The following is a 21,774-nucleotide window of genomic DNA, read 5'->3' on the forward strand; positions in this document are numbered from 1 at the left end:
GTTATTACTTAATATCTCTAGTTCAAACTTTGATTTATTTTCATTAAATCCTTTTTCTTTAAAATCCTGTTCAAACATTTCATTGACCTGACGGTAGTGCATCCAATCATTCACATATTCTTTGATTTCATCATATGGTTTACTTCCTTCTTTTTGTATTAATTTCCCATAAGTTATCCATTTCCCACTCATATTGATCTTTTTCACACTCATTGCTTCTAATGGAGATAACCAATGCGGTGTTTTACGTTCCAGTAAGTTTTTGTACCTATCCCATATTTCTATTAAAGATCTTTGAAATATATGGCTTCCAAATCCTTTATGGACTTTTGTTTTATTATACCATAGATATGCGTGCCACCCAAATCTATTATCATAACCTTCCAAATCTAACAGTTCTGTATTTTCTAATAACATCCATTCCTTTAACCAACAGAGGCAAGATGCTTCATAATACAATTTCAGATCCGGCAGAGCGAAGCCTCCTCTTTCTTTAACATCTGTTAACAACTTATACTGTATTCTCGGCTTCTTTCCCTGCCAGATATATCTTGAAATTGTTTTTTGCCAATCTTTAAAAATTGTTGCCCCTTTGATTATTGAAATTGTCTGAAACAAAAATAACATCTCTGGTAGCACATTCATTTTAATAGCCAAAATCCTTCCCCAAAATGGCAATTTCATCCTTCCCCATATTTCTAGATCTCTTTTAATACCATTCCACACCGGTGTATAATTATTTTGAAATAGATCAATATTTTTGGAGGTTAACCAAATTCCCAAATATTTAACTCTTTTAACTGCTTCTATACCTATTTGTTGTTGCAACCCTTCCACCAGGTCCTGTTTCATATTTTTAACTATCATTTTAGTTTTCTTTTTGTTCAATTTAAAGCCTGCCACTTGCCCAAACTGTTCTATCTCCTCTAGTACTTCTTTCACACTTGTAACTGGCTCTTCTATGGTTAATACCAAGACATCGGCAAAGGCTTTCACTTTATACTCATTTCGACCAACTGAAATTCCCTTTATTTTTTATTTCTCCTTATTTGCCTTAAAAAGACTTCCAGTACCGATATGAATAATAATGGTGATAATGGACACCCTTGTCTTGTACCTTTAGTAATTTCAATACTTTCTGTTACTATATTGTTTACAATCAATTTTGCTCTCTGTTCCCTATGGCTTTTATTCCTTTTAGAAAGAATTGACCAGTGTCCATTAATTCTAAATTCTTTAACATAAATTCCCAGGATATATTATCAAAGGTCTTTTCTGCATCCACAAAAATTAACATCACTTGCTTTTCATTTCTGGCAGTCTGATATTCAGTTATATTAACTATATTTCTTATCTTATCTTTCTTCTGTCTACCAGGTAAAAAACCTGCTTGGTACTTATCAATAGTCTCATTCAATATTTTTTTCAATCTATTTGCTAGCATACTTGCGAATAATTTATAGTTGTAATTTAACAGTGAAATCAGCCTATAGTTCTTTACTTGTGTTAAATCCAAATCTTGTTTTGGTATAAATGTAATATGTGCTTCTTTCCACATTTCTGGTAATTCTCCCTTTCTTAGTATATTATTCATAACATCTTTCAGCAGCACAAGTAGGGCGTGTTTCATTTCTTTATAATATTTTGCTGTAAATCCATCAGGTCCCAGTGTCTTTCTACTTTTCAATTCTTTTATAGCGGTAGTCACGTAATCTGGGTAACCGGGCTCCTCCACATGCAGCTGCTGGGTGACCTTGGGCCAGTCACACTTCTTTGAAGTCTCTCAGCCCCACTCACCTCACAGAGTGTTTGTTGTGGGGGAGGAAGGGAAAGGAGAATGTTAGCCGCTTTGAGACTCCTGAAGGGGAGTGAAAGGCGGGATATCAAATCCAAACTCTTCTTCTTCTTCTTTAATTTCCTTTGTTTCAATTAGGTCATTCAGTCTGTCTTTCTTTTCTGTCTGAATTTTTTGCACTCCTTTCTGTCTCAATAATTATTTTTTTAAACATTTTTTCCATCTCTTTTATATAAGTGTCTATAGAAATCCACAAATCCTTTTCTAATTTCTTTGGGATTATCTATTTCTTTTCCTTCCACTTTGATCTTCTTAATTGGATTCTGTTCCTTTCTCTTTTAAATCTGTCAGCCATGCCAACCACTTTCCAGATTTATTAGCATATTCAAAGTTCTTTTGCGGCATTCTTTTAATATTCCATTCTACTTCTCGATTTATTATCTTTTTAAAAAAATTTTTTTTATTAAATTTCCAATTAACAAACCAATCATATCACATTAATTCCAAATTATACCAATACATAATAAACTCCAAATATTTAGCTGAATTTTAAATTTTTGTTGGGGGTACCCATGCTTCGAGCTCAGAAAGGGTCCAATCATCTCATATTTCTGCTGCTTTGATGTTCACAAGTCCCATCTTTCCATCTCTTTGTTGTTATCCTTTACAAACCCCATCTTCCAATCTTCTTGTTGTTATCATTTTTCTTCTTAATAACCTCTGAGTTTCTCCACAAGCGAGTTGAAGCAAACATTATTATAGTCCTGTGTGGGTTTTCACGCTGATCCAAAAGTCCTATTCAAACAGCAGGCGCGATTTCAGTTCCCATAAAATACAGTCCAAGGGTCTGCTCATTAACTTTCCCAGACGAGTTGCTCCATAAATCAGCCTTTCCAAGGGAGTTGTTGCCAATTCAGCTGTGGAATTCAGATATGATAACAAAACCGTAGCACCTCTCCCCCTTTGACTGTAAATCTTGCAACCAAGCCTGTCTCATAATGGTGGTTCCCCATTAGAACTGTGTCACACCAAAAGCCTTTCATTTCCTTTCCAGATCTTCCTCAAAACAAAGTCTTTGGTTAATAATTTTGTTTCCACACAGTTTATTTTCCCATCTCACTTGCTATCAATCACGTGGCGGTTCTTCTTGGGGGGGGGTGTTAGGTAAATCATATTGAAAAAGAGAAAAGTCCCCCCCTTCCGATCCATTTCAACATACCGACATAACTGTGATTCTTTGATGTAGTCTTCTATTCAGTCCAACCCGTCATTCAGCTTCTCAGTGGTTGATTTAATTAGCAATCAGTACAGCTTTTCCTTCGCTCGAAACGTGCATTTACTCTTCTCCAATTGTTTATCTTGAGCAATGCAACCAGGATTGCCATTAGAAGTAGTGTCCAGGAGATCCAAAAACTCACTCGAGGGCTTTCCGTCCAGTGCCCCCACCCCATCCTTCGTTCGAACTCAGGGGTGATTTATTGGCAACCGCGGACAAGGCAGCATTTTCCCATCCCCTGGGAAAATTCGGGAGGCTAATTTACTCCCATCATTAGCCTCTTAATTACCTCATGTGAGCTGGAGAGATGGTATTGTCAGCCATCTTCCAAAGTGCCCCTAGCGCCCACCCTACTTCTCGATTTATTATCATTGCAAATTGACTTTGCATTATTTTAATATTCTGTTTTATTTTCACATTATTTGGGTTTTTAACTAATTTCTTCTAATTTTCCATTATTTGTTTTAATATTTCTTCCCCCCCTTTTCTCTAAATTTATTTCTGATAGTGTTCTACTGTATAAAAAACCCTCGCATTACTGCTTTGCTAGCATCCCATACTACACTCATTTCTGTTCCTTTGTTACAATTATTCACAAAGCAATCAGTTAAGTTTTTCTGTGCTTTCTCATTTATTTTTTGATCATCCAATAGGTTCTCATTTAATCTCCATCGAAAGGTTTTTTCCTCCATTTCTTTTATTTCACATTTTATTGCATTATGATCTGAAAGTATTTTTGGTTGTATTTCTATTTTTGTCACTCTTGGTGTTAACTAGCTGGCTAGCCACACATAATCTATTCTTGACATTGATTGATTTGGTTCTGAGAAATAAGTAAATTGTTTTTGTAATGGGTGTCTTAATCTCCAAACATCTACCAAATTACAGTTCTCAATCATTGAAAAAAAAAAGTCTTAGGTAGTTTTCCTTCCTCCAATTTTTCTCTTGGCCTCAACCTATCCATTTCCATTGAAACCACTCCATTCATATCACTCATTATTATAATTTTCTGATCCACAAATTAAAAAAGTTTTTCTTTTAAATCTTTATAAAATTCTGTTTTCCTTCCATTTGGTGCATACACTCCGACTATTATATATTTTTCGCCTTGCCATGTGACTTGTACCGCAATTATCCTACCTTCTTCATCTTTAAATATTTGCTGAGCCTCAAGTTTATTTTTTATATACAAAACCACTTCTTTTTTCCTGCTTCCGTCTGATGAAACAAATTCATTTCCCAATTTTTTATTAATCAGTACTCTTCTATGCTTTCTCGCCACATGAGTTTCTTGTAGACAAATAATATCGAAATTCTTTTTTTAAAGGAAATGTTCAATTTTCTTTCTTTTCCTTTTGTCATTAATTCCATTAACATTCCATGTCCATAATTTCAGTGCTATTTTGTGTCCCCTTTACCAGTAAAAGTATAAAAGTCTTAAACCTGTCCTTCTTCCTCTTCCTCTTCTTTTTTTTCTTCTTCTTCTTTACTATCCTTTTCTTCTTCTTCCAATCCTACCGGACCTGCTGTTCCTGCCACTGTTGCTTCCTCCCCTTTCCCCAGCTCTTTGTATCTTCTCAGAAATTTATGTGTTTCATCAACGCTTGTAAATTTAAACTTTTTCCCTTTGTAGTAAAAGGAGATCCCTTCTGGAAATTCCCACTTAAATTCAATTTCATTCTTCCTTAATGTCTGTGTCAATGGTTTGTAATGATCACGTTTTTTCAGCAGACGAAGTGGGGCGTCTTTAAAAGTAATTATAAAAACTTCATCAATGCACAGCCTTTTTTCTCTGTTTTTCTGTAAAAACAAATTCTTCATTTCTCTATCTTTAAATATAATCAAACAGTCTCCTGGAAATTTCTTTGCTTTGACAGTCCTTGTTTTAATTCTAAAAGCGTTCTGAATTGTCTTTCTGACGTCTTCCACTTCCATACTTTTCCATTGTGCAATCTCCGTTGTGAGTTTCTCCAAAAGATTCTCTCCTTGTACTTCAGGCACAGATCTCAATCTCAAATTGAATTCTCTTTGCCTCAATTCATTCATAGCAATCGCATCCCACAATTCTTCTTGTGTTTTATTAATTTCTGAAACTTCTCCCTTAACCTTTTCTTCCTCTTTCTTTATTTCCCTTCTTGTTTTTTTCATTTTTGTTTGTTTGTTTGTTTGTTTCATTCCTTCTTCCAGGCTTTGCGTTCTTTTTGTTATTTCCTTCATCTGTCCCTTCAATTCATTAACTGTCATATCAATATCCATTGATTCTAGTCTCGTCTCCAAATTCTTCTCGCTTTGTTTAATGTCTTTTTTAATTTCTGTGCACATTTTTAAAATGTCTCCCTTAAATTCAGTTTCCTGTTTTGATCCTCTTCTTTCCAAAGTTGTCCCACTTTCTCCTGTTTTTTTCTGTGTCTGAGACATTGTTTCTCTTCTTCCTTCCACTAGGTGTATATTAAGAATCTTTGGAAGGCCAAATTTCTTTAAAATAAATAATTAAAGGAGAAAGAAGAAAGTTTTCTGCCTCTTGTTTGGCTAATCCAACGTAATGTCTTAATAAATAATCAGAATAAGCAAATAATAATAATATTGAAAAGAAGAACAATGAAGGAGACAATCAGAAGAAGAAAAATAGGGACCACCAAAGGAACAACCAAAAATAATAAAAATATTCTTTCGCCACTTGCCTGGCCAATCCAATCCTTTAATCAAAATTCCAACAAAACCATACCAGCCAAATTTTAATCCAGTAATCCCAAGAAAAAAAATCAGTGAATAACAAAAAAGAGAAACGAAAGAAAGGAGAAAAGGAGAAAAATAAAAAATAAAAAAGAGCAAAAAGGAAAAAAGGAAAAAAGAAAATTCTCTTCACCAAAGCAGCAGAGCCAGAGATTTTCAAAAGCAAAACCAAAATTAATCCATCCCCGAGAGCACAGTCTGGCACCATAAAATGTAAAAATAGTCAGTCAAAGTCCTTCTACTCCAATGTCCACGTCAGCTAAGTCAGAAGCAGGAAGGGGAGAGTGGGTAAACAATTTCTTCTTCTTACTCAGCTTTCCTCCAAATAAAATAAAATAAAATAAAACAAAATAAAGAACCAGATAATAGCAAATATTTCTATTTCATTTTGGGCTTGGCAGTTTCTCAAAATGCTGCTTTGGCATGTAAAAAATAAAGAAGAAAAAACTCCACCAGGAGGCTTCTTAACAGTTAACTATGCAGTTCTCTAAAAACTAAAGTAATAAGTTTCCAGGAAGACTCTCCTCCTGCAGTCCCAGAAACCCACAAAAAAGACAAAAAGAAAACCCTTAATAACGGCTTTCACCCCCCTCCTTTGTTTAATACACAGTCTTAAGTAAAGTGTTTATATTAAATTAAATATTCCGTTGTAGGACAACTCACTGTTTTTTGTTCCGTGGGTACTTCTTGCATATAAATAAGATCCCAGTCGGGGCTGACCTCCTTTTTACCACCCTGCTGCTTCCGAATCATTCTTAATTCTTTTTTTCCAACTATTTCCACCAATTAAATCCGGATTTTTTTACTGTTTCTGAATCTACCGCTGTGCCAGGTAAGCTTGAGGCTGCGCTTCTCGAGGGTAGAAAATGGTGTCCAGCGCCGGTGTCTCAATCTTGCTGCTCTTTTTGCTCCTAAAAGGGGCTTTTCAGGCAGCGGAGAGACCGCTCCTTGGCTAGCTAGGAACCTGCCCTCAGGATCTTCCTCCTGAGGTTTTTGGGGGCTTGCGACGCCCTTGCAAAGCCCCCATTTCCCCCTGAAAAGCTGGATTCTACCCAGAGGGCTGAATCCCGCTTGCACTTGGCTCCATGGTAAACTGGAAGTCTCATTACTCTGAGACCTCTTGGCTAGCATTTATTTATATGGGGATCGGGTCTATTCTCCGCCCTCTCACCTCCGATTGCCATGATGCAAACCCAGGATATGTATTTGTCTTATTTAATATTCTTTGTTATTGGGAACAAAGTTCTTGTAAGGAAAGGCAATGGAAGAGACCCAACCTCCGAAGTGTTTGCTAGAGAGGTTTATTCAGAAAATATAAGTAATTTATCTTTAATGAGAAAACTAGGAAAGAGGAAAACTCCCTTCTTAAAGGTTTCATCATCATCATCATAATTTATTTATACCCCGCCCATTTGGCTGAGTTTCCCCAGCCACTCTGGGCAGCTTCCAATCAAGTGTTAAAACAAGGCAGAATTAAATATTAAAAACTTCCCTAAACAGGGCTGCCTTCAGATGTCTTTTAAAGATAAGATAGCTACTTATTTCCTTCACATCTGAAGGGAGGGTGTTCCACAGGGTGGGCGCCACTACCGAGAAGGCCCTCTGCCTGGTTCCCTGTAACTTGGCTTCTCGCAGTGAGGGAACTGCCAGAAGGCCCTCGGCGCTGGATCTCAGTGTCCGGGCTGAACGATGGGGGTGGAGACGCTCCTTCAGGTATACAGGACCAAGGCCGTTTAGGGCTTTAAAGGTCAGCACCAACACTTTGAATTGTGCTCGGAAACATACTGGGAGCCAATGCAGATCTCTCAGGACCGGTGTTATGTGGTCCCAGCGGCCACTCCTAGTCACCAGCCTAGCTGCCACATTCTGGATTAATTGCAGTTTCTGGGTCACCTTCAAAGGTAGCCCCACTTAGAGTGCATTGCAGTAGTCCAAGCAGGAGATAACTAGGGCATGCACCACCCTGGCAAGACAGTCTGCAGGCAGGTAGGGTCTCAGCCTGTGTACCAGATGGAGCTGGTAAACAGCCGCCCTGGACACAGAATTAACCTGCGCCTCCATGGACTGCTATCGGTCCCAGGCTGCGCACCTGGTCCTTCAGGGGCGCAGTTTCCCCATTCAGGCTCAGGGAGTCCCCCCCACACACGCTCGCCCCCTGTCCCCCAAAACAGTACTTCTGTCTTGTCAGGATTCAACCTCAATCTGTTAACCATCATCCATCCTCCAACGACGTCCAGGCCCTCACACAGGACCTTCACTGCCTTCACTGGTTCTGATTTAAAAGAGAGTTAGAGCTTGATGTCATCTGCATACTGATGAACACCCAGCCCAAACCCCCTGGTGATCTCTCCGAGCTGCTTCATATAGGTATTAAAAAGCATGGGGGAGAGGACGGAACCCTGAGGCACCCCACGTGAGAGAGCCCAGGGGTCTGAGCACTCACCCCCCAACACCACTTTCTTAACACAGCCCAGGAGAAGGGAGCGGAACCACTGTATAACAGTGCCCCCAGCTCCCAGCCCCTCTAAACAGAACAGAAGGATGTTACGGTCAATGGTGTCCAAGGCCGCTGAGAGATCCAGCAGAACTAGGAAACTGCTCTCATCTTTGTTTGATTTTTTGAAGGAAGCTATGGGCATTACTTGACTGGGGAATAAAAAAAATAAAATAAAATAAAATAAAATAAAATAAAATAAAATAAAATAAAATAAACAAAACGGCATTGCAAGATTTGGAGGACTGCACATTTCAAAGGCTGGCTGTGTTTCAATTTGCATATTAGGCAAATTTACTCTTAAATGTGAACTGACTTGAATGTCTCCCCATCTGTATTCTCCAGCCACCCCCACCTCCCAACAAATGGCCTGGGATTATGCCCAGTTTTGAATGAAGCCTGGGAGCTAGAAAAATACTTTGACCCCTAGTTTTCTTTCACATATTCGGCTAGAGATATTTCCCAGAACCAGTCATTGTGAGATTCAAGAGAAGCTGCAGACTCCTACCTTCTTCTCGGGGAGACTCAAACTAATGTGCTAGCTCTGAAGAATAACCCGGGTCATGTTTTAAGTGCTAATTCAAATGAATTGACTCATGAACTGCATGACCAAGCTTCCTCATGGTAATGACGGCATGTCTGCTATCTTTCCTTTAGCTTTGTGAAATTCTCCCATGGCTCATGAAACATCTCCCAGGGCCCCACAAGAAGGCCTTGTCCTGCTCAGAGATGGTGCGTTCATTTGCAAAGGAGGAGATAGAGAAACATAAAGAGAATCAGTCTCTGCATGAGCCACAGGATCTCATTGATTTCTATCTGCTTCAGATGCAGAAAGTAAGTATCTGCTTTGACACTGAATGCTGCTCATCCAAGGAATCATTATATTTCCTGTTATAAGTGAACACTAATCTCTTCCAAGGACACCAATATTTTTTTCCTGAATCTCAGTTGTCAGGGAACTGCCATCAGTGCCAGAGGGAGAGAGCAAGATCCAGAGGGATTCCAGAGAGCGTCCAAGGATTGGGAGAGGCAGCCCATCTTCTGGGGAAGAGAATCAGCGTAGCACCAGTGGAGAAGGGGGGCAGATGGGGGAAGCAGAGAGAGTAGGAGGAGACTAGGCGTCAAAGAGCTTCTTTGCTGGAAGAAGTTTAAGAAATGCCCACTGACGGATTCTGCCAGCGATTGAGACAGCCACGGGTGAGTGGCTGTCCGGACAGAAAAGGCTCACTCAGGCAATCCAGCCAGGTGTTTGCACCGGCTTATGCACGAGCAACCCCTAGAACCACTACATCAGTTGAAATAGACATTGAGTTACTTTTTTCCAGATTTATTGGGTTATTATTTTTCTTAGTGAGTTGTGCAAACCACTATTCTGAATAAATTTATTATTATTATTATTAGGGTAGTGGGCACTGGAGATCAGTTGATGGATCCAACAGGGCAGTGGGCAAAAACGTTTGAAAATCCCTGTAAAACTCATGGGAACATACTCACCACTGAAATGTTGCCTGTGGTGCCCATACAGTGAGAATGGAGAGTTTGGATTTAATATCCCGCTTTATCATTACCCTAAGGAGTCTCAAAGCGGCTAACAATCTCCTTTCCCTTCCTCCCCCACAAAAAACACTCTGTGAGGTGAGTGAGGCTGAGAGACTTCAAAGAAGTGTGACTAGCCCAAGGTCACCCAGCAGCTGCATGTGGATGAGCGGAGACGCGAACCTGGTTCCCCAGATTACGAGTCTATTGCTCTTAAGCACTACACCACACTGGCTCTCAAAGGATGCCCAAATAGTACGAATGACCTGTTGGGAATCAAGCCTTTATCAGGAGAAACTGGCCACTCTCCAGGCACCCGGATTGATCTCCGGTTGACCTTCCTGTCTGCATTCCCCGGCAGGATACAGGCTAGGTCGCGATAGGCGATCCTTCTCAGCGTGAGAAGAACACACCACTCTTTCCTGCCCCCCAGGCAGGGGAAAGAGATAGACCAAAACGTATTTACATGCCTTTATTTCTGTCTTTGCAGCGTTATAGAAAAACACGACTGCTCTCTTCAAACTCCAGCAGTCGAGAGACAAACTCCTCCTGTACTTCCTGTACAGCTCATATTTCACTCTGAGCTAATTCCGGTGCTTCGCACTGTGAATAGACTGTCCCTCTGTTTCCCACGGAACAGTCCCAACATCCCCATTATGTTTTACTTTCAAGCTACCAGCTCGCGGCCGCATTGCTTCTATATCGTAACATGACCAACTCACCAAGTGTATTGTGGCAGCTGTTTCATTACACATTACAATGCATAGCAAGAGGAAAAATCACTCCTCACTTTCATCAGCAGGGGACCAAACAAATCCTAAAGAAAATATTCCTAATCTAAATATGACTTCAAACTCCTGCCTCATTTATTTCTACACTAGAAAGGTCAAAATATTTTTTCTTCTTGCCTTCTTCCTGCAAGATTTCACCAAACGCTTGCAAGATCTCACTGTCCTCACTGTTGTTGTTACCACATTGTGGGCACTGCTGTGTGACCAAAGTAACGGAGGTGGCAGTGACAGCAGGGCAGTGGAGGTGGCACCTTCTTATTTCTCCTCAGGCAGTGTAAGAGGACACCTCACCCCTCATGAAGCATGTGTTGGTGGTATGCTAATAGGAGCAGGGGGAGTAAGATAAAATAAGTGCTGAAGGACAGATTGTAATGCATGTAAATGACATGTCACTTTCCCCGTTTTCAAAATCAGAGCAAAAACGACCCAGAGTCCACCTATGATGAAGAAAATATGGCTTTTAGTATTTCTGGGCTCTTTGTAGCAGGGACAGACACAACCACCAGTTCAATGAAATGGGCGCTTCTCCTCCTGGCAAGTCATCCAGATATCCAAGGTGAGAGAGGGAGACCTGTGCAGGGCTTCCTTTGATCTCTAGAGTGGACTGTAATTCTTGTGTCAGTTAATTGTTATTGATTATTGAAGTTCTTCCTGATGTTTAGTGGAATCTCTTTTCTTGTAACTTGAAACCATGGGTTCGAGTCCTACCCTCTGGAGCAGGAGAAAACAAGCTTGCTCCATCATCCATGTGATGGCCCTTAAAGTACAGTGGTACCTTGGGTTAAGAACTTAATTCCTTTTAGAGGTCTTTTCTTAACCTGAAACTGTTCTTAACCTGAGGTACCACTTCAGCTAATGGGGCCTCCCCCTGCTTTGTTGTTGTTGTTGTTTAGTCGTTTAGTCGTGTCCGACTCTTCGTGACCCCATGGACCAGAGCACGCCAGGCACTTCTGTCCTCCACTGCCTCCCGCAGTTTGATCAAACTCATGCTGGTAGCTTCAAGAACACCATCCAACCATCTCATTCTCTGTCGTCCCCTTCTCCTTGTGCCCTCCATCTTTCCCAACATCAGGGTCTTTTCCAGGAGTCTTCTCTTCTCATGAGGTGGCCAAAGTATTGGAGCCTCAGCTTCATGATCTGTCCTTCCAGTGAGCGCTCAGGGCTGATTTCCTTCAGAATGGAGAGGTTTGATCTTCTTGCAGTCCCCCTGCTGCCACCACCCAATTTCTGTTCTCATCCTGAAGCAAAGTTCTTAACCTGAGGTACTATTTCTGGGTTAACAGAGTCTGTAACCTTAAGCGTCTGCAACCTGAGGTACCACTGTATCTGAAGATGGCTATCATCTCTCCTCTCCTCTTCTCTAGGCTAAACTTACGCAGCTCCCTCAACTGTTCCTTATAAGGCTTGGTTTCTAGACACTTGATAATCTTGGTTGCCTTTCTCTGCACACGTTCCAATTTGTCAATTTCCTTTTTAAACTGGGGTACCCTGAACTGCACACAGAACTCCAAGTGTGGTCTGAACAAGGCAGAAGTGAGTAGGAATATGACTTCCCTATACTCTTTATTCTGTGAACTACCCTGAGACACCCAGGTATAGGGTGGTATATAAATCTAATTAACAACAACAACAACAACAAAACAATAACACCTCTGCTGATGCAGTCTAGAATAGCATTGGTCTTTTTTTTCTTTTGCATCATACTGTTGACTCATGTTCAACTTTTTTCCCGATTTTTAAATTAGTTTTCCACATTTATAACAAAAATGACGTTAGAAAACACACAACAAATAAAAACACATTTCAATACAAAAAACTTAACCCAAAAAACAGTTACTTCTTCAGCTACCTAATTTTCATAACCTTGTTAACTGACTTCCTAGAATACCCTCTAACTGAATTTCCTTATATCACTTGTATAACAGTTCTCCAAATTCATATTTCTAATAATATTAACTCCTATCATTTACTAACCTATTCTCCTTTATTAATATTTTAATCCTTGATATTTACTAACACATGTTCTTATTCTACCCCTAAGCCTAGTCGTTACTTCCAAGAATTTTCTAATTATCTTATATCACAATATTTAGCTAAATATTCTTTAAATTTCTTCCAATCTTCATGTATCTCCTCTTTCCGGTCACGGATTCTTCCAGTCAGGTCGGCCAGCTCCAGAAAGTCCAACATCTTTGTCTGCCATTCTTCTATTGTTGGTATCTCTTGCGATTTCCAGTTTTTGGCTAATAGCAGTCTTGCCGCTGTAGTGGCATACAAAAACAATCTAACATCTTTTCTGGGCAATTCCAATTCTATTATTCCAAGTAGAAAGGCTTCTGGTTTCTTAATAAATGTATTTTTCAACATATTTTTCTACTCATTATAAATCTTTTCCCAGAAGTCTTTCACCTTGGGAGACGTCCACCACATATGATAAAAACGTATCTTCTTTTTCTTTGCATTTCCAACATAGATTGTCATTTGTGTGATAAATATTTGCTAATTTTGCTGGGGTTAAGTACCATCTATACATCATTTTCACAATATTTTCTTTTAATACAGTACATGCAGTAAACTTAACCCCTTTCTTCCACAACCCTTCCCAATCTTCCAACATTATATTGTGTCCAACATCTCTTGCCCAGTCAGTCACCACAGATTTAACTTGTTCATCCTTTGTATGCCATTCCATCAGGAAATTGTACATTTTAGAGAGATTTTTAACATTGGTATCTAACAATTCCATTTCCAATTTGGATTTTTCTGTCGCAAACCCATTTTTCTTATCAAGCTTATACAATTCATTAATCTGATAATATTGCAACCATCCATCCAATTTATCTTTAATTTGGTCAAATGGTCTCAATTTAAATCCTTCATTATCTTCCAAGAATAAATCTGTATATTTCAACCATTTACACTCCATATCCAGCTTTTTCTGTGCCTTTTCTTCGATTGGTGAAAGCCACCTGGGTGTTCTCCTTTCTAAGAGATCTTTATATCTTATGCAATCATTATATAGTGATTTTCTAATTACATGATTTTTGAAACCTTTATGAGCCGGTATCTCATCATACCATAGATATGCATGCCACCCAAATACATTGTCAAATTCTTCCAAATCTAACACATCAATATTGTCTAGTTGAATCCATTCCTTGATCCAGCAGAAAGCCACCGCTTAAAAATATATCTTCAAATCTGTCAGGGAAAATCCCCCTCTCTCTTTAGAATCTGTTAATATTTTATATTTAATTCTGGGGTTTTTCCCCTGCCAGATAAATTTAGACATTGCTTTCTGCCATTCTTTAAAACATCTTACATTATTGATAATTGGTAAGGCTTGGAATAAAAGCAGCATCTTTGGCAGTACATTCATCTTAAAGGTAAAGGTACCCCTGCCCGTACGGGCCAGTCTTGACAGACTCTAGGGTTGTGCGCTCATCTCACTCTATAGGCCGGGAGCCAGCGCTGTCCGCAGACACTTCCGGGTCACGTGGCCAGCGTGACAAGCTGCATCTGGCGAGCCAGCGCAGCACACGGAACGCCGTTTATCTTCCCGCTAGTAAGCGGTCCCTATTTATCTACTTGCACCCGGGGGTGCTTTCGAACTGCTAGGTTGGCAGGAGCTGGGACCAAAAGACAGGAGCTCACCCCGCCGCAGGGATTCGAACCGCCAACCATGCGATCGGCAAGTCCTAGGCGCTGAGGTTTTACCCACAGGGCCACCCGCGTCCCAACATTCATCTTAACCACCAATATTTGGCCCATTAATGACAGATTTAAATTTGACCAAACCTCAAGATCTCTCTTAATTTCATTCCATAATTTTTCATAATTATCTTTATATAAATTCAAAATTTTCACTGATAAATTCACACCCAAATATTTCACTTTCTTCACAGAAACAAGGCCTGTCTTTTCCTGTAGGATTTTTTTCTCCTCATTATCTAAATTTTCCCTCAACACTTTGGTTTGGTCTTATTTATCTTAAATCCTGCTACTTGCCCGAACTTCTGTATCAGTTCCAGTGCTTTTACTGCAATGGAATCTGGATCTTGTAAAGTTAACACCAAATCATCAGCAAAGGCTTTTAATTTATATTGTTTAGATCCGACTGTTATACCTTTAACCTCTTCCTCTTTCCTTAGCATGTTTAGCAAAACCTCCAGAACTGAAATAAAAAGCAGAGGGGAAAGTGGGCACCCTTGCCTCGTTCCTTTCTCAATTCTAATTTCTTCTGAAACCACAGTATTTACTATAATTTTAGCTTTTTGTTCAAAATAGATTGCATTAATACCATTTAAAAATTCTTGTCCAATCTCAATACTTTCTAAATTCCTTTTGATAAAACTCCATGAGACATTATCTAAGACCTTCTCAGCATCAATGAACATTAACAATGCTTTACAATTTTTTAAAAGTTCCAACCTTTCTAACACATTGATTATATTCCTAATATTATCTTTCATATGTCTCCCAGGCAGAAATCCTGCCTGGTCCTTATGGATATAATCTGTTAGCACCTTTTCTATGCAGTCTAGTAACATGAGTTTCTTGCAGACAAATTATGTCCAAATTCTGTTTTGCTAACACATGATAAACTTGGTTTCTTTTTGGACGTGAGTTCAAACCATTAACATTCCAGGAGTAAATTCCCAGTGTCATCTTGTACTATTAGGGAGCTCCTGCCCCTGCCCCTGGTGCCTGTGAGCTTTCCAATCTGAGATCCTTAACGTTCCCCCCAAAAAACCTTGTTTTTTCTTCAACGGTCCTAATTCTTTGTTTCCTTCCTTGAAATTTGAAGGAGAGGCCCTCTGGAAACTCCCACCTGAAGAAGATATTCTTCCTTCTCAGAGCTCCAGCCAAATCTGTGTAATTATTCCTTAAGTTCCGAAAATGTTTTAGAATCTCCTTGAACAAAGCAATTGGCTTGTCTTTAATATTTTTCTATAGTGTAGACCCAAAATATTGTCCCTCTGTTCCTTTGTCTTGAAAACCACTATACAGTCATGTACAATTTTTGAGTCTTTCTTTGGCCCAAACCTATAGGCCCTCTCAATCCAAGAATTTAGCTTGTCTTTTTCCAAATCCCAGCACGCTGCAAACTCTCTCTCTCTCTCTCAGCAATCTATAATATCACATCAGATCCAATAGGGGCCAAATCCACTGTCCATAAAGGGTTTCGGGTGTCACAGTGAAAAGCTTTCTGGAAAGTGTTCTTCTCATCTGGCAATGGAAAAAAGTGCCATTCAACCTTAGTTTGAAAGGCATGCATGAATGAAACAGCAGGAATGTAGCATGGAAACATGCACAATGCTCTTCTTGTTACATGCACACATGCCATCACAGAACTAGAGAATTAACTCAAAAGGGCAACTCAGTGATGAAGGGAGTGCAGCGTGTTCCAGAAGACAAGTGGTTGGTGCTTAAAAAAATAAGCAGAAGAATACACAGGAGAGGATGAGCCTAGAGACACAACAGAAACTGCTAAAACTGCATTTTTGGGGAATATGTATTTTCCTCTCCTATTAGCAAAATTTACTGGGTTGAATCCAAAGTTTGCTTACTTGGGAGTAAACACAGGAAATCATTGGGAAGCACTTCCAAAGGGAAAAAAGCAAAACAAAATTGGGTGGCAAACTGCACGCCTCCCAGAGTAAAAAAACACCAAAGAACAGAACAATGTGATTCTCCTCTCAGCAATTCATTTTCACCACACCCCTTGAGTACTGGAGCGCAAAGACAAAAGAAGAATGTGGATTATCTGTTTTCCATTTGATCTTCTGGCTACTGCTCTAGCCCTTTAACATTGCCCATGCCAAGTACTGGGGGAAGAATGAAGTTTATATATTCAAAATAAACCTTCTGTTTCTGTAATTTTCTTCAGATAAAGTCCATAAGGAAATAGAAGATGCTTTAGGTTCTTCTCACACAATCTGCTATCAAGATAAGAAGAAACTGCCCTACACCAATGCTGTGATTCATGAAATGCAGCGCTTTAAATATGCCTTATTTATGGGGGTTCCTAGGCAATGTACAAAGGATGTGAAGATGCGTGGTTTTCTCTTTCCCAAGGTAAAGAAGAGTGATACAACTGCACGCCTGTATCCCAAGAGTCTATGAGTAGGTTGCATATTCAGAGATGCCCCCAGCTATGCAGGAACTTCCTGTGTAGTCTAAAACAGGAGTTCCATCTTCACTAGGGCTATTCCTGGGGTAATGTGGCACCTCAGAGGAGCATGCAGTGGCCAAAGGTCTCAGCGAGGCCTTTTTGAAACAGGTGTTGGGGGAGGCCCTGCTGTGTTTCTGCTTGTATAGAAATATTTTTTTAAATAGAAAAAAGTTGAGGATGAATATGGCCATTGTTAAATACCCACCTGTCCCCCCAAAACTCCATTCAGTTTGAACTCTGCAAAGATTCGTCCTGGGAGAGTGAGGGAGAATCCTGGAATGTGTTGATCTGAATGCATTCCAAGTTAATTCTTTCTTATTTGCAGGGGACTGCCGTTCTTTTTGATCTGCGCTCTGTTCTTCTTGATCCAACACGATGGGAGACTCCTGCAGAGTTCAACCCAAATCATTTCTTGGACAAGAATGGACAATTTGTGGACAGAGAAGAATACCTGCCATTTGGTGCAGGTGAATGCAAAAGTCCAAGCTGAGTTGTGGTCTATAGACATGCTTATTGGTTGGCTTCCAGGAAATGACATCATCATCAGCAAGAGAGTAGGGCAGAATGGATGCAATATCCCCTTGGCAGGAGTGGCACTGCTGGTCAGCAGGATGGGGCAAGGCTGTTGATAATTTAGGGAATTTCTGGGTGGCTGATTTTGGACTCACAGGTACCCAAACCCTTATGGGGCCCCCATCACTGGCAATCTGGACATCTTCACACTTGCCACCCCATTGCCCTGTCCCTGAGAGAGGTAACACTGCCAGCACCAGGGTGCTGTTGCTCCCTGTCACACGTCACTCCTGGATGCCATCCAACTTCTTTTCACGTGACAAGGCTAAAGCTCCCCCACCTCCTTTCATGGAATGTAATTTAGCCTGCTATGAAACTATACTCAGAACTGAGTCTGCAGTTAAACTATTCCACTTCCGTACTTCTCACACTCTGAACTGTAGAGGAGGCTGGTGTATGTTCAGGTTTCAATTTTCAAAGAACAAAGGAATATTTTTGCACCCTCTGTGTCAGGAGCCAGGCATTGTTGTCTGCGCCATGCCTGCAAGTATTCAGCAGACATCCTCACTGATAACTTAAAGGCTCCTGTTGACTTTTTAATACAAAGAATTATGCCTATTCAATTGTTGACGAGAATGTTATAAATTAAAAAAAGGACTGGTTCATCTTTAAATGATTATACAGTATTGTTTAACATGTTCTTATTGGTGTCAAGGCAAAAATAGGTGTATAGAAAGGAGAATTCCTTGGCTGCCAAGATCCAGGTTTGGGGCAAGTACTTTTTGGTGAGAGAACCTCAACAAAGATTTAAAATTACAAACATGTAGGAAAGTAAAGCATGGAAACATGCTTTAAAATAGGCCCTTGTGGGTTCCTTCCAAAATTTCCCTCTTCCCCTACCATTTGCTTCCCCACCCCCATCGTTCAGCCCGGACACTGAGGTCCAGTACCGAGGGCCTTCTTGCAGTTCCCACACTGCAAGATGTGAAGTTACAGGGAACCAGGCAGAGGGCCTTCTCGGCAGTGATGCCTGCCCTGTGGAATGCCCTTCCAGCAGATGTCAAGGAAATAAGCAACTATAATACTTTTAGGAGACATCTGAAGGCAGCCCTTTTTAGGGAGGTTTTTAATGTTTAATGCTATATCATGTTTTTAATATTCGGTTGGAAGCTGCCCAGTGTGGCTGGGGAAACCCAGACAGATGGGCGGGGTATAAATAACAAATTCTTCTTCTTCTTCTTCTTCTTCTTCTTCTTCTTCTTCTTCTTCTTCTTCTTCTTCTTCTTCTTCTTCTTCTCATTTTCCTATGTCTAGTTCTCCAAAGTATTATATAGCATGTTTTATAGCTGCGAAGTAATTGACACTGAAAAGTAAATTATTACTCAGTTGCTGTCTTTCCCATGTCTCCTCTTCAGGGGCTCGCATTTGTTTTGGAATGCAGTTGGCAAAGATCGAAATCTTCATCTTCCTGACCAGCCTGCTGAGAACATTCAGCTTCCAGCTGCCAGAAGGAGTGAAAGAACTCAATCAAGAGCCTTTACTTGGGACTACAACACATCCCCATCCTTATAAACTCTGTGCTATTCCCCGTGGCAATGCAAACCTCTGATTTTGTTTAAAAGCACCATTTTCCTCTCAATGTCCCTCTAGTCCTACTTTACTCAAACCTCTGTCATTGCTTAAAATAGACACTTTCCCCCTTTTAGTGTAAAACCCATCTCACAATATTCAAACCGGATGGCAGCATGCTGTTGGCCATGTGAAGGTGTCAGTTGCTTGCACAAGAGAAAAACAGCTACCAGACTTTTAGAAGACGTTTGAAGGCAGCCCTGTTTAGGGAAGCTTTTAATGTTGAACAGGCTATTGTATTTTAATATTTTGTTGGAAGCCGCCCAGAGTGGCTGTGGAAACCCAGCCTGATGGTTGGGGTATAAATAAAGTATTATTATTATTATTATTATTATTATTATTATTATTATTATTATTATTAACAACCTGCAGTGCTGCACCTGCGCACATGCGGATTGCGATTTGGCACTTCTGCGCATGCACAAAGCACGATTTAGCATTTCTGTGCATGCGCGAGCGCCGAAACCCAGAGGTAACCCGTTCCAGCATTTCCGGGTTTGCAGCGGTGCGCAACCCGAAAACACATAACCTGAAGCATCTGTAACCCAAGGTACCACTGTATGTGAGAAATGTGTTAAGATTTGGGGCAGTGAATGGCAAAACTGTTTTCTGCTGTTCCAGATGCATTCTGAGACAGCTGTTTCTTCTCTTCAGGGGGCATTTGTTGTTCCAGATCTGAACTCTGTTCTTGTCGATCCCATGCGATGGGAAAAACCTGAAGAGTTCAACCCAAGCCACTTTTTGGACAAGGATGGAAATTTTAGGTCTAGAGAAGAATTTTTGCCATTTGGAGCAGGTAAACGTAGAAATAATTTATGGTCAAGTTTAGCAGCTTGTTTCAAACAAACTGATGGTCAATGTTGATTAAACAGAGTGAGGGACATGAATGGATCCCCTGTGGTTTAAAAAATCAGGTTGAAGTCATCATAGGTGCCTTCTCACACTGAAGATAGTAGGTGCCTGCAAAGAAGGGCTTCAACTTTGCCCATTGACTTTGTGGGGGCATCAGATGACTGACCCAAGAGGCCCAGGTCCTGGCGCCCAACACACCAAGGCAACTCGCAGAAACCGGGCTCCCTGGTTTACCGAGGAACTTCGGAAAATGAAGTGGGACCTCAGACAGATAGAGCGAGTATGGCGGGGTGCCCGTGACGGAGCCTCAAGAACATCTTATAGGGTTTTTATGAAAACCTACGAGATGGCAGTGAAGGCCGCTAAGAAGTCCTACTTCTCGGCCTCCATTGCCTCTGCTAGCTCTCGCCCGGCGCAATTATTTAGTATAATTAGGTATTTAACGTCCCTTGAAGGACAGCCAAATTTAAATAACAATTTGACACACAGCTGTGAGGCATTTCCGAGCTTTTTTGTAGAGAAGGTCCTGTTGCTCTGCCACGACCTCCCTGCCAATTTGGATACAATAAAGGAACTGGAGGCCCCTCGACTGTCCTCGGGTCCAGTATTGGACCACTTTGACCGGATATCCCCAGCCGATGTGGACAGACTCCTCCGAGCTGGAAAGCCCACCACCTGTCCTCTTGACCCGTGCCCGCCTTGGCTGATTAGAGCATGGCCAGAAGAGGTGCGGGGCCCCCTGGGTGATATCATCAATTTGTCCCTTAGCACCGGGATATTCCCAGGGGAACTGAAGGCGGCAGTGGTGCGTCCGCTCTTAAAGAAAACATCATTAGATCCCTTAGAGCTATCCAATTACTGCCCGGTTTTGAATCTTCCATTCCTGGGTAAGGTGATTGAGAGAGCGGTTGCTGAACAGCTTGGTAGGTTTCTGGATGAAACATTGGCTCTCAATCCATTCCAGTCTGGCTTCCGCGCTGGTCATGGGACCGAGATGGCTCTGGTCGCCCTAACAGATGATCTCCGCAGGCAGCTGGATCAAGGCGGGTTGGGGCTGCTGATTCTTCTAGACCTGTCAGCAGCCTTCGACATGGTCAATCGCGAACTCCTGGACCACCGCCTTACCGACATGGGGATCCAGGGCACAGTCCTTCAATGGCTGCACTCGTTTCTCTCTGGTCGGGGACAGAGGGTGGCACTTGGGGGGAATTGTCATTGCGCCACTCCTTGGTGTGTGGAGTACCTCAGGGTGTGATACTCTCCCTGATGCTTTTCAACATCTTTATGCGCCCCCTCGCCCAGCTTGTCCGGAGTTTTGGGCTGGGTTGCCATCAGTATGTTGATGACACCCAACTCTATCTGTTGATGGATGGCCATCCTGACTCGGCCCCAGACACACTGACCAGATGTTTGGAAGCTGTGGCTGGATGGTTACATGGGAGCCGGTTGAAGTTAAATCCTTCGAAGACAGAGGTCCTCTGGCTGGGACGGGGCGATATGGGATTGAGGGGGCAACTCCCATCTCTTGCGGGGGTGCAATTAGTGCCAGCATCGTCCGTTAAGAGTTTGGGTGTAATCTTCGATACCTCCCTCTCTATGGAGGCGCAGATTACAGCTATAACAAAGGCAGTATTTTTTCATCTCCGCCAAGCTAAGCAGTTGGCTCCTTATCTCTCTCGCCCTGACCTAGCCACTGTGATCCACGACGGTCACCTCCAGACTGGATTATTGTAACTCGCTCTACATGGGGCTGCCCTTGAGACTGACCCAGAAACTCCAGCGGGTGTAGAACGCCGCGGCGAGACTCCTTATGGGGTCTTCGCTGCGAGATCATATTCATCCGGTACTATACCAGCTGCACTGGCTCTGGTGGAGTACAGGATCAGGTTTAAGGTGCTGGTTTTAACCTTTAAAGCCTTATACGGCCTAGGACCCTCGTATCTACGGGACCGCCTCTCCTGGTATGTCCCACAGAGAAAT

General features: G+C 41.3%; 1 protein-coding gene and 1 long non-coding RNA gene across 3 annotated transcripts in view; one reads left to right on the plus strand and one right to left on the minus strand.

Moving 5' to 3' along the window:
• The window catches only part of LOC309533163 (cytochrome P450 2J2-like), a 48,527-nt gene extending 29,575 nt beyond the window's left edge, over window positions 1-18,952 (plus strand). For both annotated transcript variants that reach the window (XM_082224367.1, XM_082224366.1), the window contains 5 exons: window positions 8,956-9,132; window positions 11,040-11,181; window positions 16,516-16,703; window positions 17,126-17,267; window positions 18,729-18,952. In XM_082224367.1, coding sequence (XP_082080493.1) covers window positions 8,956-9,132; window positions 11,040-11,181; window positions 16,516-16,703; window positions 17,126-17,267; window positions 18,729-18,922 — 843 coding nt within the window. In that variant the 3' untranslated portion in view covers window positions 18,923-18,952. The remainder of the gene's footprint in view (window positions 1-8,955; window positions 9,133-11,039; window positions 11,182-16,515; window positions 16,704-17,125; window positions 17,268-18,728) is intronic.
• LOC309533399 lies at window positions 9,143-10,577 on the minus strand. The gene is made up of 3 exons (XR_014220211.1): window positions 10,549-10,577; window positions 9,588-10,100; window positions 9,143-9,241 (listed from the first exon to the last, which is right to left on the minus strand). It is a non-coding gene; the product is annotated as an uncharacterized lncRNA (long non-coding RNA).
• Window positions 18,953-21,774: the final 2,822 nt, after the last annotated feature.

The sequence above is a fragment of the Podarcis vaucheri genome (genome assembly GCF_965113315.1).
Source record: "Podarcis vaucheri genome assembly, chromosome: 5".
Classification (NCBI taxonomy): Eukaryota; Metazoa; Chordata; class Lepidosauria; order Squamata; family Lacertidae; genus Podarcis; species Podarcis vaucheri.